The 18370-nt window shown below is 41.0% G+C and overlaps 1 protein-coding gene across 1 annotated transcript in view; it reads right to left on the reverse strand.

Moving 5' to 3' along the window:
- Positions 1-18370, reverse strand: part of ADCY5 (adenylate cyclase 5) — a 206002-nt gene that overhangs the window by 20427 nt on the left and 167205 nt on the right. The window contains exons 9-12 of the mRNA XM_050339625.1: positions 11070-11092; positions 6355-6499; positions 4651-4748; positions 1879-1966 (exon numbers count right to left, since the gene is read on the reverse strand). Of these exons, the coding sequence (XP_050195582.1) occupies positions 1879-1966; positions 4651-4748; positions 6355-6499; positions 11070-11092 (354 nt within the window). The remainder of the gene's footprint in view (positions 1-1878; positions 1967-4650; positions 4749-6354; positions 6500-11069; positions 11093-18370) is intronic.

Raw genomic sequence — 18370 nt, forward strand, 5'->3', positions numbered from 1 at the left:
CGTTGGAAATAAAAGGAACTTCAAAAAATCCTGAAATTCCGATGTTAGTCTGAATTTCCTCTGATGTCTTGTGTTTCCACAGCCTGTGCACTGAGGCAAAGCCAGCCTAAAAACAGTTGCAGGCACCACTGAAGAGACCTCCTCTTCTACATGATTTTGGAAGATCAAGGCAAAGAAAGCAAGATTGAACATCTGCCTAGAGTCACATGTAAAGTCTTGTGTGCCTTTTAAATTAATCACTGGTAATTTTAAACCAAGAAGCCAAAACCAAACCCAAAAGTTTTGACAGATGACAGGAGAATGGAGTGCTGCTGTCAGTATATGGAAGCAACCTAAGTCCATAAATGCCAGTGGGTGACACAGCTGTGAGCCTTGGAATGTATCGGGCTGCAAGTCATCCAGCTCAGATGCTTCAGAGTTCCAAGTCTGCCACAGCTCTTGCCCCAGCAGAGCTGGTGTGTGGCTCTGCTTGTCTGGTAGTGTGCTGGGATGTGCTGCCAGTGCCAATGCAGCAGAAGGAGGCAGCACAGCTCTGCACTGACTTTCCTGGTTCTTTGTGGCTGTGACCAAAAGCTTTTCACACTGGTCGTTAATTAACTGCTAATCACATTAACTGCTGATACCAGTTTACAAACTAATGACAGTCAGTAACATCCTCACCTGTAATGGACTCACCAAGTATAACCAGGCATCTTTGGGTACCATTTCTCAGCCCAAGCCTTCCTATTAGCCCTGTTATTTCTGATGCTAGGTCTCATTGCTGGTAAAAAAGCAGGAACAATGGGATGCTGCACTTACAAACTAGGCTCCATTTAAAATTGCCATAAGGCCAAGAGAAACTCTGTGAGTGAATTGTTAAGTTCAAATAGAACCTCAAGCTTATTTCATTGGGAGCAGTTTGCAGCAATTATTATATAAGAAGGCAAAACTTAATTCTCCAAATCTAACTTTCAAAAGTCAAAAAGACATATAAGGTGCAAGTCTGTCAAGAGCACCCACATTCAACTGTTGAAAATGGCACAGAGAAGATAATTAAAGTGAGGCAAATCATCTGCCTGACATTATCCATTATCCCACTGTTCCTTCTGCAGGAAACATAATGCTACCAAACTATTTTATTCCAGGCTCTGGGGAACAAAGCTGAGCTTGGGCTAAGGAGCCCAAATCTGAGCATATTCCACGTTCAGACAGCGCTTGACTAGAAGGATCCCCAAAACTGCAAATACATTTTAATAGTAATAGCTTTGAGTGCAAAAGATGAGCACACCATGCTTCCCACAGTGCTCAGTGCCAATTTACCACAGGCTGACAAGAAGAATTAATGTGTTTTTGGACTTCACACAATGTATTTCTTTGCTGATTAAAGCCAGTTATAAGAAGGAGCACACTGAATGTTGGAAGCTCTGTACAGTCATCTGAGAAAGGCTGATAAACTTCTATATGTTCAAGGCTTTTAATTCCCTCCAGGACATTTTTCCTTGATGATATTCTGCTTCTGATTATCTGCCTACCCAAACATGCATATGTAGCAGGGGCCGGCACACAGGCAACTCTGCAGGAAGTTTACAGGGAGGAAACGAACGGTCAGTGTTTCGTTCCACACTGGAAAATGTGTTCTTCTTATATCAATATGAGAGTGCCTGCAGGGGACTTAAGAGACATGCAGATCCACAGAGTGATTACTTCTGCTGAGCTAAAGAGATGCCAACCCTAACATCTGTGTGCAGTTCATTCTGCCTTATCAAAGGCTTTTTCTGTAACCCTTATCACAATGTGTGGAAAGGAAGGCTAACAAAACATGCTCTGTTAGCTGAAGAAACAAATTGCTGATCCAGTTATTTTAGACAGAGAACTCTACAAAGAAACCACAGTACTCACCTTTACACAGGAGTAAATGACTGAAACAAACACCACTGTGGTCAGGATCAGGAAACAGGTCAGGAAAAAACCCAGCATAAATGTAGAGCTGAAATCAAGAGAGATGGTTGGGTTTTTTGTTTTGTTTTGTTGGTTTTTTTTTTTAAATGCCACAGCTCCGCTCTCCAGAACACAACATTTTTACAAGCTATGACACACTGCACAGGCTTTCCAATTAGGACAGCAGTAGGAGACATGAGGTGCCTTGAATACCAACAGATCCTCTGTCCTATTTAGAATTACTCATGCAGGCTGCAGAGCAGAGAATGCTGCATCTTCTATAGCAATCACCTTCCTGCTGGGGTGACAGTGGTGGGACTGAAAAACATTTCACATGGTAGAGGAAGTGACAGAACAACTTGTTATGGCAGGTCGGCTCCCGGCTGGCTGTGGGCAGGCACCCCTGGGAAGGAAGGAGGGGCTGAGTGCTGCAGTGCAGCTGAGTGGGAATAGTCCCACTGGGAATAGCTACCTGTGCTTGCACAGGGAATGTTGGTGCTCTGTCTTGTGCATGGGATGGAAGGAACCACAGCTGGAGAACAGTCAGGGAAAACAGCCTTAGCTCGGCCAGCTTGAGAGGTTCCTGCTCCTCCCAACTTTGAAGTACAAAGAGGATCCCGGGGCCAGCTTTGTACTACGTATTTTCATCTGTTTTAATCACGGAGATAGTCAACACCAATTTCCTGGTGATTGGTCTCAGTGTGACAGGATAGGCCCCCTCCCAGGAGTTAGCCTTGTTCATAATTTAAAGGAAGTATTCTTGTGATGTGACATTGAGGCCAACCACACCAAAGCCAGCTGGTCTCTGTGTTCTCTCATGACTACTAAGATAATTGTATTTGCTAATTCACTGTTTGAGCCTTTGTGAAATACGTTAAAGCTATTCCTCTTTATCATCATAAATGATCACTGACATTCTGTCTCTAGTTTCAGATTCAAATTCCATGGTGTGTCTTTCACGAAACTCTGATGGTGACACATATACACCTGTGGTTTCAGTTGCTGCTTAACTGCTACCTTCAATAAAAGACCAAAGCTATGCAATTAAAATATAAGGAAAACCAAACCAAAATGTGAAGGAAAGTATATCTAACCTGCAGTTAAAACATGGAATTTTATTTACTCTTGAACCAAATCACATTTCAAACAGGCCAGGCTGACCAAGGACACTTCAGAACTTCCAAAAAACCTCTGACCGCCATCCTCTGGGCAGCATGGAGGGAGACTGAGCACCACGATATTTACACCACACTGCCATAAGGGATTGGCTCTGTGTAATACAAAGGAGGCGGCCATATGGTTGCCACATATCAGAAATTGTCAAGCTGTCATTTAAATGTTAAACTGGGTTTTATGGAGACAGCTTAGTGGCTGCTTAGGGAGTCTGATGAGCAACACAAGGCTGGTAGAGGGCCTCTGCAGGTGTGAAGTCATGGCAGCAACATCCAGAAATCCAAAGTGTAAGCCCTTGATAAATGAGTTACTCTCAAAGTACATTTCTGGATGTAATTAACAATGCTTTTATTTCTGGGAATGATCTAATTTCAACTTTCAGCCTCTTTCAGCTTCAATTCCATTTTCCCAAAGCAGACCTGTCTGTTTACACAGTGCACTTGTACGGATGTTATTTTGCTGATTCAATCTTTCTGTGAGCACCCTTGCCCGGGAGAGTGAATGACAAACATCAGACTACATGTTGTTTGTGTGACCTTCTGAGTATCTGATCTGAATACTACAAGCCAATCTCTACTCCAAAAAGATCTGTGGTAGGAACAGAAGTAGAAAGCAGTTGTAATGGCATAAAATAGGACTGGAGTTCTCCTCAATTTTTTTGTCTTCTTGTAATGAAGATAAATTTGGAGCATTTTCAGAGCTTCTGTGATCTTGTTCTTCAGATTAAAAATTACTAACTCCAAATTTATTTCCAACACAGCGATGCTCAGTGAATGATATTGCTACTAAACCAGAGCACAGGAAATACTCACATGCTGTAATTTTAAGGGATTTTTAAAGAACTCTGTGAGAAGAAATACCATGTCTGCAGAGCTCACTGCTAGGAAAGATCTAGTGGGTTATACTGTGCCTTGCAGAGAAAGCTGCAGACCACTGCAAGAGCACTGTGGAGCTTATGCCACACTTACCTGGGAAAAGAAATGAGTGCAACTCCTAAACCTGGAGTGAGCCACTCAAAGGTTAGGCATGTGTAGCTCAACTCCCTCTCTGTCTCTCTTCTTGCACTGCTGCTCTGAGTCCAGAAGAATGAATGTATGAGACATTATGCCTCATCTGTTAAGCACACCCTGCAACCTCAGTGCTCTGAGCAATGAGGCTGTGATGGTTTTTCACCTCCCTGTCCTCCACACAACAGATAAGAGGACAGCCAAGTGTTGTGTTGTGAATGTGTACTATGGCTTTGTAGACAATCCTTCCTACTTAGTGATATTTGTTTTCCACAGGCTTATAAATGTGCTGAACTGAATTTCCTAAGATGGAGATAAATTATAAGAGAAATCACACCAGGAAAACAGAAATCCTCCCATGTCAGTGAGGAGGTTTTAATCTGCACTAGAAATGAGTGAAAACAATAAGAACCACGCATCACTTGAGCATGAATTATTTAAGGATTTTTCTCTTCCCCTTGGTGTTCTGAATTCGCAAGTAAAAAAACAAAGAAAAGTAGGCTGCAATAGAGGAGGGGAGCAGATGGGAGCTAAGGGATGAAAGGATACTCACTGTGGCACGATGATGATTTGAACAAAGCAGATGAAGAGGAAGACTAGGGAGGCACAAGCCACGTAGGCTCCAAACCTGTCGTCCACCTGCTTGGAGTACTGCAAAACCACAAACAGCTATGTTAGTGGGAAATTTGGCTGCCTGCCTTCTCTCCACAAAAACTTCTTTCTTGGTTTCTGTTTACATCCTTGAAAAGCAGTGCTTGTAGCAAACAACTAACACTACAAACTCCCCTTCTCCCTGGGCAAGTTGTAGGGGCTTGAACAGACCTAAAGGCCAGGGAACAAACCCATAGAGCTGAGTGGAGAGAGGATTCACCAACCACTCCTTGCATGAGGGAACAGAAACGGATTAACTGGGACCAAGATTCTATGTCACCGCCATCAGACCTAAACTTCTTCCATGGGAAGTTTCCCCAACAGGGACAAATGCTGCTAATGAGGACACCGTGCATTTTGTGCAGATGGCTTGACTTGTCCAGGACGATGAGGCTTTCACAAAGTCGCTCCTTCCAACTACTTGTCAACATATCGGTCACACGGGAGCTGCATCCGACTCCCAGCGATGCTTTATTTAGCTTGGAGCACGGTTCTCAGTACAGACAGTCTCAGTGTTTGAACCACAAAATAAAAGGTGCTCTGAACAGGTGAGCACTAGCTTCCCTGGCTGTTTTCAGCTATAAATTTGAAGTGAAGGAGGTGGGGGGAAATTACGTGCTTGAGCTTTTATCCAGTCCCACACTGATTAATTGAACGGCTGTAAAACCTTCAAAGGTCTGCTTTTGCAATAGGTTGTCTTTCCTGTCATGGAAAGACTGTTTCTAAATAGAATTATAACATAATCAGTGCAAACTTATTACAAAGCTTTTTCCATTGAATAATGAGTTTAACCTGAAGACCACTCAAGCATCCCAAGGATCTGTACTTGGATTAAAAAAAAGAGAAAAAAGGATGACTTTCTTTGGGCAATTAAACCCACCAGTTGTTATAATACCTTTAATAATAGCATCTGGGTACCTCTAGACTTGAATGAATTTAACTTTGCAGGCACCTAGAGCTGATGTTGTCTCTACTATATAGAGAAATGGAACTGATCTTTGCCTCACAACAACAGTATCTGAAACCAAATCAGGAAGTAACTGGCTATTTGGGGCCTCTACATCTGTTTCTCCCTTTTCTCACATTTGTGGGATAGAGACCTGTACTCATTGCTTAAAATGACCTCCCAAAAATGACCAGAGTAGAGACTGCATCCCAAAGAACCCTAATAGTACTCAGGGTTCCTTGAGGGGAAAAAAGGCAGGCAAAAATCCCTCCAGAGGTGACTCAGAGCTCAGGGAGACTGAAGTGGGTTTCACCAGTGATTTGAAGGAGCTCAGGGGGACTGCAATCTCAGTTTGGATGCCTCAAAGTCAGAGAAACAATGTATCTTTTTATTTAATGCTCATCATTGCATATTTATCTGTGTCTGATAGAAATGGCTTCATTTTCCTGGCCAGTGCTCCCTTTAAATGACTGTGATTTTCCAGGAACACGTATATTAAGGTTTCCATGAAGAAGCATGGATGTTTTAAGACCACAACTCCACCTCCAGCACCAAAACACTAGTTGTACCTCTAAATATAAAAGTTTCACCTTATGCAGGAGAATTCAAACTCATAACAAGCCTGACTGACATGCTGCAATGATTTTTAGAGCACATTACCTTTTTCTCCAAGTCAGGCTCCCTGAATGTTAAGAGGAACTTGCGCACGTGCTCAGAGCGTAACCGGTCAATACTCCTGGCGTCGATGGCACGGCCCAGGAACTCATCCACTTCATCCTCTGGGTTCATACTTTCCTGTGTATTCCTGAGGATGCCATGAGAAGGGAGCATAAGAGGACAAGATAATTGCTGCCTCTTCACCATGTGATATCATTCCACTGCATAATAAGCTGGAGGTTAATGGCATTTCGCTTATGAAAGCTTCCAGTTGAGAAACTGAGTATGAGCAGAGAGGAGAATGATATCAGCTCTACAGCTCATTGCCAGTCCTGAGTCCATTACTAAAAGGATTTGATTTACTTGCCCTTTTTCAATACTACATCCATTTTCTTGCCTTAAGGTCTCATTACCATCCCTCATTCTCTAAAACCACTGAGTAGTCTCCTCCCTCTAGTCCTCAGACTTATTCTTCCCTGCACTGCTGTGCTGTCATAGCTGTTAGTGCTTGAACTGCCAAAAAGATTTCTGCATCCAGTCCTACTGCTTGCTTACTAATAATAATTTCTGTAAATATTACTATGAAAATTTCCAAACTTGAATAATTCTTCCTTTCTGAGGAAAAAAAGTTTATGGAACCAACATGTAGGGGAAAAAAATGTAGTCTGACTCCTCTTCACACAGTTATATATGAGTACAAAGCAGAAAACGTTAAGAAAAAAAATCTGTTTACAAGGTATTTACTTAAGGAAATGTTGCAAAAGAAAAAGGTAGCAAACAAAAAAAGAATACAAATTAGATTCTGCTTTCTAAATATGTGGAACAAGATTTCTAGGTTGCTTATAATCTTTAATGTCAGTGTTTTTCTGATGCTCTGCTAAAGCTTCAGAAAAATGAGGCTGCTTTTCAAAAACTGTTGGAAAAAAGTAACGCTGTAAACTTAATCATCCTGAGGCATTTTGCACTGAGCATCAGGAAACCTGAAGCACCTCTTCAAACTCTAGTTATTTTTAAAATCTAACAGGATTTTAATGACTTGATGCTGTCATTTTAATGGTCTGCCTTCTTACTAGCTATAGACAGAAATTAAATCTAATCCTGAAGTGCTGTTTTCCTGCTCTGCTTGCATGATTGCCAAGGTTATCCACAGGATATGCCCATAGTTATCCACTGGAACATGCCCCTCACTTGCACTGGGCATATTCCAGCGGAAAACTATTTCTATGTGCAAACCCCATGATGGCACAGCAGCTTAGGCCTCATATTGTGTGACCTTCACTTTAGGCACTCTGAAGAAAAAAATCCTGAGGTCTGACAGGCACAGTGAAAAGCTACACTGCTGTATTTCCTTGGGTTTATTTGTACTGCACAAGAGCACACAATGCACTCTGTGTTGCAGCCAGTGGGCTCCTACAGGTATGACTGTGCTGGAAGCAGAGATTGCTCAAAGCAGCTTACAAACCAGAATGTGACTCTGTTGTAAAAGTTAAGTGTCCCTTTCCCAAAGAAAGGCTCTTTCAAAGTTTTCTGCAAAACTGGATCAGATTTTAAGACGCCCTCTGTAAACCAACTCTTCCACGTACTTCTTGTCAAGAGAAAAATAAATCAGGTCCATCTACTTGTTTCCATTCCACTGCTCTTTACCCCAGTCAGCGAGCTGAATGTGTCTGCACCTCAGCTGGATCATGATGACACACCAGTGGCGTCTATTTAGTGACCACACAGCAACTACAAACCTAGCTTGTCTCAAGGTCTAATCTCTATCTTAGCCAACCTTAGTATTTCAGTGGTGTTGGGGAAAAGAGTTTTTCTATTTTGGGGCTCTACAGTTATTTAATTCCTTGAACGTCATATATTCCTCTTGGAAAATAAAAGTGTTTTTTTTCCCTACAAGGTCAGGACATGCTTCCTTAGAGGAAGTACATCTGCTTGAGCACTCAAGGCGACGCTGCTTATTTTCATTCAGTCCTCACAACGTCTTCTGGGCTCATAAAAATGAGCAAGGAAATCATTAGGCTTCGTATTTACAGAATGTCTTCCAAGATCCTGTGAGTTATGTACACATTTGGGTCATTCACATTTAGTCCTTTCATACCACATATGAGAGATGTGATACGTTTACCCCCAGAACTGAAACAAAAGAGTTGGCTCAGCATCTTGGTGAACCATAGATAAATTTCAAGTTCCAGTCTAAAAACACCACTCAGGAAGATGCAAAGAGAAGAAGAAACTGCCTGCTTGGACTCTGACCTCAGCTGTCTCCAGTTTTGTAGTAGGTCCTTATATTTCTGAGGGCACTTCTAATACTCCAGTAACTTCTGTGGTTGCAGGCTGTGTAGAAATATCTCTTCAGGTTTTAAATGGCCTTGCTGAGATATTGGCAGTGGGCAGCCACCTTCTCATAGACTGCAGGGAAGCTCAGTCACCTTGCACAGACCCAGCTGCTCAGGTGACTTTCACAGCCCATTGTACCCAAACTAAATTATTGTACAGCAAGTTTGGGGACATTTGCATAAATGTAATTTTAAACTGAAAGACAAAAGTTCCCTATGCTAAGGACTGCCCTGAAGGCAGTGCCTGTAAGTCAGAGCTGAGATACTGCCATGGACTAATGAAATTCATATGTGGAAATGTGTATTGATATATCAATAGTGTGGCTGGGTGGGGGGGAAATCCAGGATTTCAGGTCACCATGAAACTTCCAGAAACACCTTTTGAAAGCACTGCTGAGATTTCTCCAAATGCAGTCAACATAATATTGTTGCAAGGGACAGGAACAGCATGAACAGAGCTTGGAGCAACTTTTGCACTCTGCTTGCAAATGTGAAAGTTAGCAATTAACCCAGAGATGCTGGCTTCAGAGTGGTCCAAAAATGCTCTGCTGATTTAATTACTTTCTGCAAATGAAGAGTGTGACCACTGCCAAAACTACATGTATGCCATAATTTTAAATGCTCCATGCCTAGATTCAATAACTAAATCACATAAGAGTCAGGCCATGTTTTCAGAGGTGTGTGGTGCCTACACCTTCCTTTGCTGCGAGTTAAAAGTGCTGACTTTCAGTGTTTCTGCATGTGAGGGAGCTGGGAACTTGATGTGGTTTAGGCATCTAATTTTAACCAATATCACCATGAATATATTCTGCTGGACTTTCTTTTCTTTCTGGCAAATCTTTGTACTTGACTTAAACGGATTTCTGGATGAAGAGACTCTGAGTCAAGTAGTAGCTTCTTTTGGTGCTGAACAGAAATGCAAAAATCTTGCAATCTGTATGATAAGGTGGCATCACGCTGACTCAACAGTGTAAATACACAGCTCAGCTATTGCCTGTAACAGCCCAAGGAACCTTTCAAACTGTAGGATAGAGGAGAGACCTTATGGTCCTTGGAGAAATAGAGGAGATGCTGTTCCTCAGCTGTTGGGCGACTCTGTTGTGGACCAACACTGAGGCAGCTGAATTTGTGTTTTCTTGCAAAAACTGAGGGAAAATGCTATTTCATGAGGGATACTGAAATTTTCTGTATTCCTACGAATTATTTTGTTGTAATCTGTTAGCTCTTTTCTCTCCAAAACATATCTAACATCAGCTGAGTTTCCAGCAGCCACGGATGCAACAGGAAACCCTGGTGACTGTCCCTTGACACGCTGTGGGACCAGCAAAACATCCGAGGGTGCACAGAGCTAAATGTTATGAAAATCAACTTTGCAGTGAAGGGCAAGGGAAGGAGAGAATGACTCAATATTGCCATGCTCAGACTTATCACCTTCCTTTTCCTTTTAGCCAGTAGCTCTCAATGCTCAACCACCATAACCTGAATTTTCCCACAGCTGGATGCTTCGGGCCACAGAAGCATTTTTCTGTCCCAGCTCACAGAAGTCTACTTAGCCCTAACCAGCAGCCTAAGAAATAGGATAAGGAGCAAGGGTAACAAATTTTTAGACATAAGTCTCCTCTACTGTTGCCTATCTTGCTCTAAGCAAGCTTGTAAGGAATGCCACTCAGCAGGACTGAATGCAAAATTATTCTAAATACCTACAGTACAGGAAATACTTTTTTATGTCCAGTTGTAGAAGTTAAAAAATGAACACATTTGGAGGGTTTTCCTCCAAAGGCAATTTTTCAAAATACCACTCATGTTAAATTGTTATTCCTTTAAAAGTCTATAAGAAAAAAATGAAAATGCTGCTTTAAATGTGGCTATATTTTAGATATGAAACTTTGAATTTCATTTTTCAAACAAGCTATCATTTCTGAGTTCATTTTTATATATAGAAACAACCAATAAGCAAAAATGAGTAATATAAAATATATACAAATAAACTCAAAAACTAGAAATGCCTTTCAATACATATATAAACTTTTCTTATTGGGTTTGTCTGAGACTTAGACATACCTTTCAGGAAGATTTTGTCTTGGGTTATTTTCAAAGAAACAGTGGAGAATACTTAGGTCAAGGGGAAGTGCAGCAAAAGCATTTTAATTAGAAAAGCAAGTTAGAACCACACAAACAAATATTTTGAGGGCAGTGGCTGTTCTGAATGCACATCAGTCAGTCCCGTGCCCTCAACTGGCTGACCCTCCAGAATAAACCTCTGGGGAGTCCAGGCATTATTCTTGGCTTAGGAGCATCACTTTTTGTCTTTTTTTAATATGGCAAAAAATAAAAATCCCAAAATGTGTAAACATAACAGCATATGACAGAAGTAAATTTGCTTACTTGTCCTTGGGGTCCTCAAAACCCTGAAAGAAAGGAAAAGGGCACAAGGGTTAGAAAACAGGCTGACCTTGAGAACACCACTTATCCTGGGAACGGCATTTCACAGGGGAGTCTTCAGGGCGCTCGTTTGTCAGGTGTGGAGGGACAGCTTCACCCACCCACAACAATATTTTGTGCAGCCGTGTCATTGGGCAGACAGGGCAGTTTTGGAAAAACACATTCCTTCAGATATAAATCCATGGGAGTGAAGATAAACGAAATGTTTCAGCTGACTGCTGGCACGCTTTGTGTCAGGTGCCTGCTTCCTTGCAGTCACCATTACAACGGATACAATGGAAACTGTACTGATATTATAACTGAGGATGTAATTCAACTGAAACAAAGCTCAGAACAACAACATAAGTCAACTATTGTATTCTATAACTATTCCACAAGGTTTCATCTCTTTATGTCAGGGATTGGCTAAGGGTTTTCATTTTGGTTTCTTGAATAAGATTTCAGGAATTACTTATATTAATATTTGCAATAGCCCAAATATTCACAATTCTCTCTGGACCACCTGAATTGATGTATTTGTGAGCCATCCGTAGTTTAAGCGGCTAGAAGGCCTCAGAGAAAATGATGTACAGAGGCTTAAGTTTATATGTTTAGCATTAAAATACCTAACAGAACAAATTGCATCAAAATGGCCATTTTGCATTGGCTGAGACAAAATCTGCCCTCTGACATCTTGGCTTAAATTTAACTGTAGTCAAGAGAAGTTGCATATTTGACAAGTAGGGTCAAATACTCAGGCACAGAGTTTGTACCCTATGTTCCAAAACATAAAACAAATGTAGCTGGGAGATAGGAAGAATTGCTTTTGTTTTTCTCCCAGAGACCTCAGGCCAAAACTGTTCAGAGCACGTGAGGATATTCCAGCTGCTGGACCTGCAGCGACAACCAGTCTGGGGGCAGCAAACTGAGATCCATCCTGACTGTAAAAAAACAAACATCTTTGGGCAAAAATCTTCCCACAGCCGCCTTGTCCAACACCATCAGAAACAAAAACAGCTGACCAGATACTAAACAAGAACAGATTTTGCTCTTACAACGAGTTAGCAATGTGGTGACACAGCACAAGTAAAGCCAGCACAGCGTCCCTGAACAGCACCAGCTTTGCAAGAGGAAAAAAGGGATGTTTGTCACTCAGGTCAGCAGCCAGGACTGTGATTCACTGCGAGAGCAATTTCCATTTTTACATATTCCATTTCAGACTAAAACCACACTTGTAAATAGAAACTGCAACTCCAACTTAACCCATCAGAAATTCAGATAAAGGAAGTCTCTCAGTCCTGTGTAACAACCACCAGAAGATCCAGTGGGATGAAGGAAACAGTAATGTTGACTCAAAGTTATCATGTCCAGCTACACAAGCCAAAAAAACCATGTACTTTCTGATTTCACATTAAGGAATGATGAAGTGATTACTCAAATTTTTGTTGTGTGGTTTTTTCCTACTTTTTTTTTCTTTTGTATAATTATTTTACAGTTGTCAGGAATATCTGATTGATTTATTTATTTATCCTCTAAGCAATCCTAAAACACAGTGCCAAAACTGAAAGCTCACTGATTAGTCATGGAGACAAAATGCTCACTAATTTGTCTGGTGTCATAGTCAGTTAGGCTGGGAAAAAAAAAAAAAGAAAATAACTGAACATGAATAGCTACCAGAAAAGAAACAAGCAGAGGGAACCAATGAGAAAATAGCCAGTACTTGCTTATTAGATAGATATCAAGTTCACATTTTCAAGCTTAGCCACATGGGAACTGGATGACTGACTGCAGAGGGAGAGTCCCCTAAAATGGTCTGATTTTCACAGACAGCTGTGTAACCATCCATCCCACTGAAATCCTGGAACTAAACTCATAGATCTCATACTCCTGCCCTCTAGGTGCACAAGTTTGAGGATACAGGCCAACCAGATCAAGTTAGTAAAACACCTCAGCAAGCATATCCTCAAAAAATTAACCAATATTTCAAGTGCACAAAAATACATAGGCTACATAACTAACTGGTCCTTTATACAGATGATCACTTGATCAACATGGAATTTGATTATGCCCTGCTTCTCTCCCTCAGCAAAACTGTTATAAGGGAAGTCTCTAACATAAAAGGGAATTCATTGATCTAGCTTTTCAATTTAAAAGACTAAATTGTGCTTGAAACCCTGGAAATTATTCATGCTGGTAGCTCAAATTAAATTGGTGTTTCAAACTAAAGACTGAAAAAAGGCATTTTGCAGGTAAAACAAAAAAGGAAAAGATTAATACATTTTCTTTCCTGGATCTTCATTTAATGAGGCTAAATATTTAAGAGTGACTTGAACTTTAATTAGACAGAATCAGCCTAAAATTAAATGTAGTAGGAACCTCTTTAAGTTAAGCAAATTAAATGATTCACTTCAAATGCTCTCATTTCATACAAAAGATTCTTCAAGCAGAATTGCCAAAAATGGAACTGTTATGGAGGAAAGATTGTGGGATTATTTTAGGCAAAAAAATCCTCAAATACAACTTCTTAAAAACTGGTCATTTATTACAGGATATTTTTCTTATTTGCACTGACAGACTTTGCCAGGATATAGAGCAAATATCCTTCTAGAATCTGGTTGTGTGTCCAGAGATTTTCTTCCCTGCCCACTAAAGCACCTGTGTTTCACTCACATACCAGGAAGCCTTTTAGGCAGAGGAGATGATCACATGCACAAGGTCACTCTGCTCACCCTGTTTTTGGTTGGGAGGGAAATCTCTCCCTGGGTTTTGGTTAATGTGTTTTTTCACCTCCTCCTGTTTCATGGGCATGCTCAGCTCATTGAAAAATCTGCACTTGAATTATTTCCTTCCCCTTCCACAAAGCCTGAGCACTGATGACATATTGGTCTTTTTTCTCCTCCACAGCTGGCAAATAGTTCAGTATCTTCAGGACTCAGATGCTTTGCTCCAGTTAAAGCCCTTTGGCTCAGCTCACAGCAATTGCAGTGGTCTGTGTTACACACAGGATAAACAGTAAGACAACCAGGAAAGAGAAATAACAGGGGCTGCTGCTGCAAGCATATGTATAAAGCCACTTTCCAGCAGCCCTGATGTCACCTGTCTGTGCTTCCCACTGGAGGTTGGGCAGCTGGGCTGGACTCAGCCTGTTTGGGTATAGAGCAGCTTTGGAGCTGCACGAAGTTATGTCATAACTGGCATTTCTGCACACACATGTACAGAAACCTGAACACTCAGGAAAAAAAAAAAGGCAGCTGATAGAAATGAGGTGCCTGTCGTTTGGGAGAGGGGGAGTAAAGGGGTAGGAAGAGAAGCAGCCAATTCCTGGAGTTAAGTATATAAATGCCTTTTTGACTGCTTATGGATTTGTACCCAGTAGGCTGAAGAAATGCCAATGGCTTTCTAGGGTGCTATGAAGAAAAGGCTGGGAATTGTCAGCAGGGATGAAAATGGCAAAAGTGGTGATGGCTGTGAGAGTCAGACAGACAGGAGTTCACAGGAGTTCAAGAATAGCTCCATAATCATGATGATAAAGTAGCCCTTGTTAAGGCCAAAATTCCTTTCCTCTAGAAGGGACCACAAGGCATGAGATAGGTCTCATTGCAGTGCAGTACTAATGGGCTGCTGCATATAGGAACTCATGCAAATTTTATTCAGTCTCATTTTAAATTTTCCTGATACTGGAGTTTTTTTCCTTCCCCCAGGAGGCTGTATTACTCTGCCATCAGATTGCAAACGTAAAGGTAATAGCATTTAATAATTGCTCTGAGAGTAAGACAGTCCTCTCTCTGACTCCAGGAACATTAACCCAAACTTCGCTGAATCAGCTCCCTTAAAGGCTCTGCTCTTTCTTCTTTTCTACAGGAGATCATTAAAAACCCTTATTTTTTTATGGCAGGTCAGGTGACTCTGAATCTACACTGACATCCTCAGTGGGAGTAGACATGTGCAGGAGGGAAAAAAGAGGGGTGTTATATTACTGCTTCTGTCCCTAAGGCTTACTATTTTATGGGGGATATTTTATGAATATCTATTGTGTTAAAAGCTCATATGACTGCCATCTCTCTGCTTGACTTCTAAATTAACTAAGCCCTTTTCTTTGAAGATTAAAACGGATTCCTTAAATAGAATGATAAAGTGTTTGTCAAAGACATGACAAGCTGACTGCTATACCATAATACTTCAAATCAAGAACTATTAGAAATAATAATTTTAACTTCGAGAACATTAGCTGCAATTATTAACATATTGTAAATATGCAAAGAAAAGTGGAATAGACTTTCTATCCTTTTAACTTTTCATTTAACTCCAAAAATAAGACAGTAGGGAGGCTGATGAGCTCTACGACCTTCTTAATGGCAATGTGGGTGGGAAGCACGTATTCCACCCTTAAAAACTTCAATCTCAACTCCAGCAAAGATTGTAAGAGCAAAAGTAACAAAGAAACTAATTTTTCTTGCCCTTTCTTCATCTCTGGAACGAAGTTGAAATAGGACTTACATGATGTTAAAGCAGAAATTGAAAGAACTTGGGACTTAGGGACAAAATGAGCTTTGGAAGAGGTAAGGCCAACTTGCAAAGCGAAAGTGCTTCACAGAGTCAGTCTCCATGGAAAACAGAAAGGGAGAATGACAAACTGAGAGTGGATGTAGTTAAAAGCAAACCTGGTTTGGCCCCACCACAAAACTAATTATTCAGATCTATTTTCAACAATGTTGTACATTCTCTTTGTCCCTGTGGTCAAAAAGACAATGATATGAAGATAGATGCTGCCAGGTATAAATGCAGAAACAAAACTGAAGGACTTCAAAGCATTCAAGCCAGAAATAAGACAATTTCTATACCAGAGTCCAGAAAGAGCTAAGCCTGATCAGAAGGATATTTACCAATCATCTAAGTGCAGAACAACAAACTGGCAGAAACCCAGTTTATGAAGCAGATTAAATGATGAGTGTGTCTGCTATAGCTGGAACACAGACTAATGAGCTCTGAAAAGGAAAGCTGAAGTGCTCCCTTTCAGCAGCCCACCTCACTTGATAAATAGACTTTCATTCCACTGCACTGCTCACAGATGGTGAAACCCTCTACTTTGTTCAGCTCAAACTGATTTTGTAGACAGCTCTCAGCTAGCAGACCAGATCTGGTCAATATCATGAATTTATCTGGTCCATCAGATTTAAATCTAAAGAACATAAGTGGTTGCTTTGGTTGAAATAGGTTTTCCCTGCCTTACTTGTAATTAACTTCTGGCTCTGAACTCACATCTCGGAGAAGTGCAGGTTGCTAACACTCTTCAGTTTTCTGTGAACTCAAATTTTTCCAGTTCAAAGGTCATATTTTCAAGTGGTTTGTCGTTCTGTGCCTCACTTGTGAGCAGTTACCAGAACTTGCAAAACAGACATAAAAATAAGTAGCCCTAGTAATTCTCTGAATCAGTTCCTGGCTCCACAATCTCTGCCCTTCCATCTCAAACAATGATAAACACAACAAACTTCTCCAGAAACTACTGTCAAATGGCCTTCTAATCAGATGCAGACAGACTGAATCCAAGCCTAACCAGCCTTAATGGAAATTGCCCACTGGCGCTGGCCAGAGCTGCTCACCCTCTCCAAAAACCAGACCCAAACCTGCTGACCTGCATCCTTTTGTCAGTAAAGCTTACTGTCTGCTTTAGGAAGCTTTGGAAATCATTCTGGTCAGTGCCACATGTCCACCTGTGCAACGCTGCCATAAACATCAGAGGAAATGTTTATCTGAATAAAGGGGAATTGTATCTTTATTTCTGTAAGCTTAATTTAGTCCCACTCGAAACCAGTCTGACACCTTTTAGTAGTGTCTCAGTTCAAATGACCTTTTCCCACACGAGTATGATTTACTCTAGAAAAGGGTACTGAATGGTGGAAAAATTACCAGTGCAAGACGTAAAAACAAGTATCAAACTCTACCTAGGTTTCACAAAAGCAGCTGCAGATCTGCTGTTGCATCTTGCTGACTCTTATCCCTCGTTTAAAGAACCTAAGCAAAGATGATTGTAAGCTCTGATCAACTACAATAAAAGGTTAGCAGATGAGGATACAAAACTGGGTGAAGCCTTTGACAATTTGAGCAATGTACATTGTACTCCCACTCACTTACATGAGATCCCACGGAACACGTGAATCAGGCAAACCCAGGTAAGCACAGCGTAACTGCAGGGTGGGATTCCTCCCCTTGCTGTTTGCAAGCTATCAAAACCAAATTGGCTCTATAAAACCCAGACTGGACTAACAATTTCCTCCCAGGTCTACAGCAATATGTGGAGATTACAGCAGAAAGGATTTAGAGAGTTTCCCCCTGCTTGATTACGAGCTTGATTACTACAATAGCAGTGAAAAAACAGTGGGTCAAATTCTTCTCCATTGGGTGCCCCTGTCCAGCTTTACTGACGTCAGTGTTGCAATTACCAGATTTAGCAGATGATTGCTGGAAAAGAGGATAATGGTGACCTGCAGTTAAATGAAACCTTTAGAAGGAGGGTGAACCCTTGGTGCCTAATTCATGGACTGAAACCCACTTCTCTTTGATAGAGCTGCACTATTGACTGAGGAAAACTTGTCCTATTGAGTTTTATTTTAAATTTTAATCATTTCTGATGTTTAAGCAGTAGAGCTGGCACAGAACCAGCTACAGCATCTGTTCCTCTGATGCACCTGTTCCCCAATTTTGATTTCCAAGTAACAAGTTCTATTGTAAGGGCAACTTGGAGACATAAAGGGAGGAAATGAGCTGTATTTACAATGCAACATGCAAAGAATTGTTTGATTTAGGAGAGGGGAAATAGGAAAAAGAATTATATTTTATGGTTGAATGACCAGCCTTGTAGATCAGTGTTGTTTCATTAGAAAGTAAACACCAAGCAACCAAATATCACATGGAAGGCTGTGCAGAGAGCTCTGAGTGGCACCACAAGGAATCACACAGCGCCTACCTGAAAGAAGAGCTTGTTCTCTATTACATCAGCCATATCCACAATCCATTTTTATCACCTTGTCTCACATCTTTTAACATCTGCATGCTTTAATATTTCCTACACATATATAAACTCTATTTGATTTTATTTCAGTTTTTACTTTGTAGCTATCATCGATGCCATACACAATTTCATTTCAAATTAAAGGCTTAATTAGTTGTACTCAGAGTCATGAGAGAAGCATGGTCAGACTGAAATCAGTATTGCAATCTTCAGGGTTTCCTCCTTCTGCTCCTAAACTTCCTAATGCTAAACCTTT

The sequence above is a fragment of the Myiozetetes cayanensis genome, unplaced genomic scaffold, assembly GCF_022539395.1.
Source record: "Myiozetetes cayanensis isolate MyiCay16 unplaced genomic scaffold, myiCay2020 scf9, whole genome shotgun sequence".
NCBI classification, from domain to species: Eukaryota; Metazoa; Chordata; class Aves; order Passeriformes; family Tyrannidae; genus Myiozetetes; species Myiozetetes cayanensis.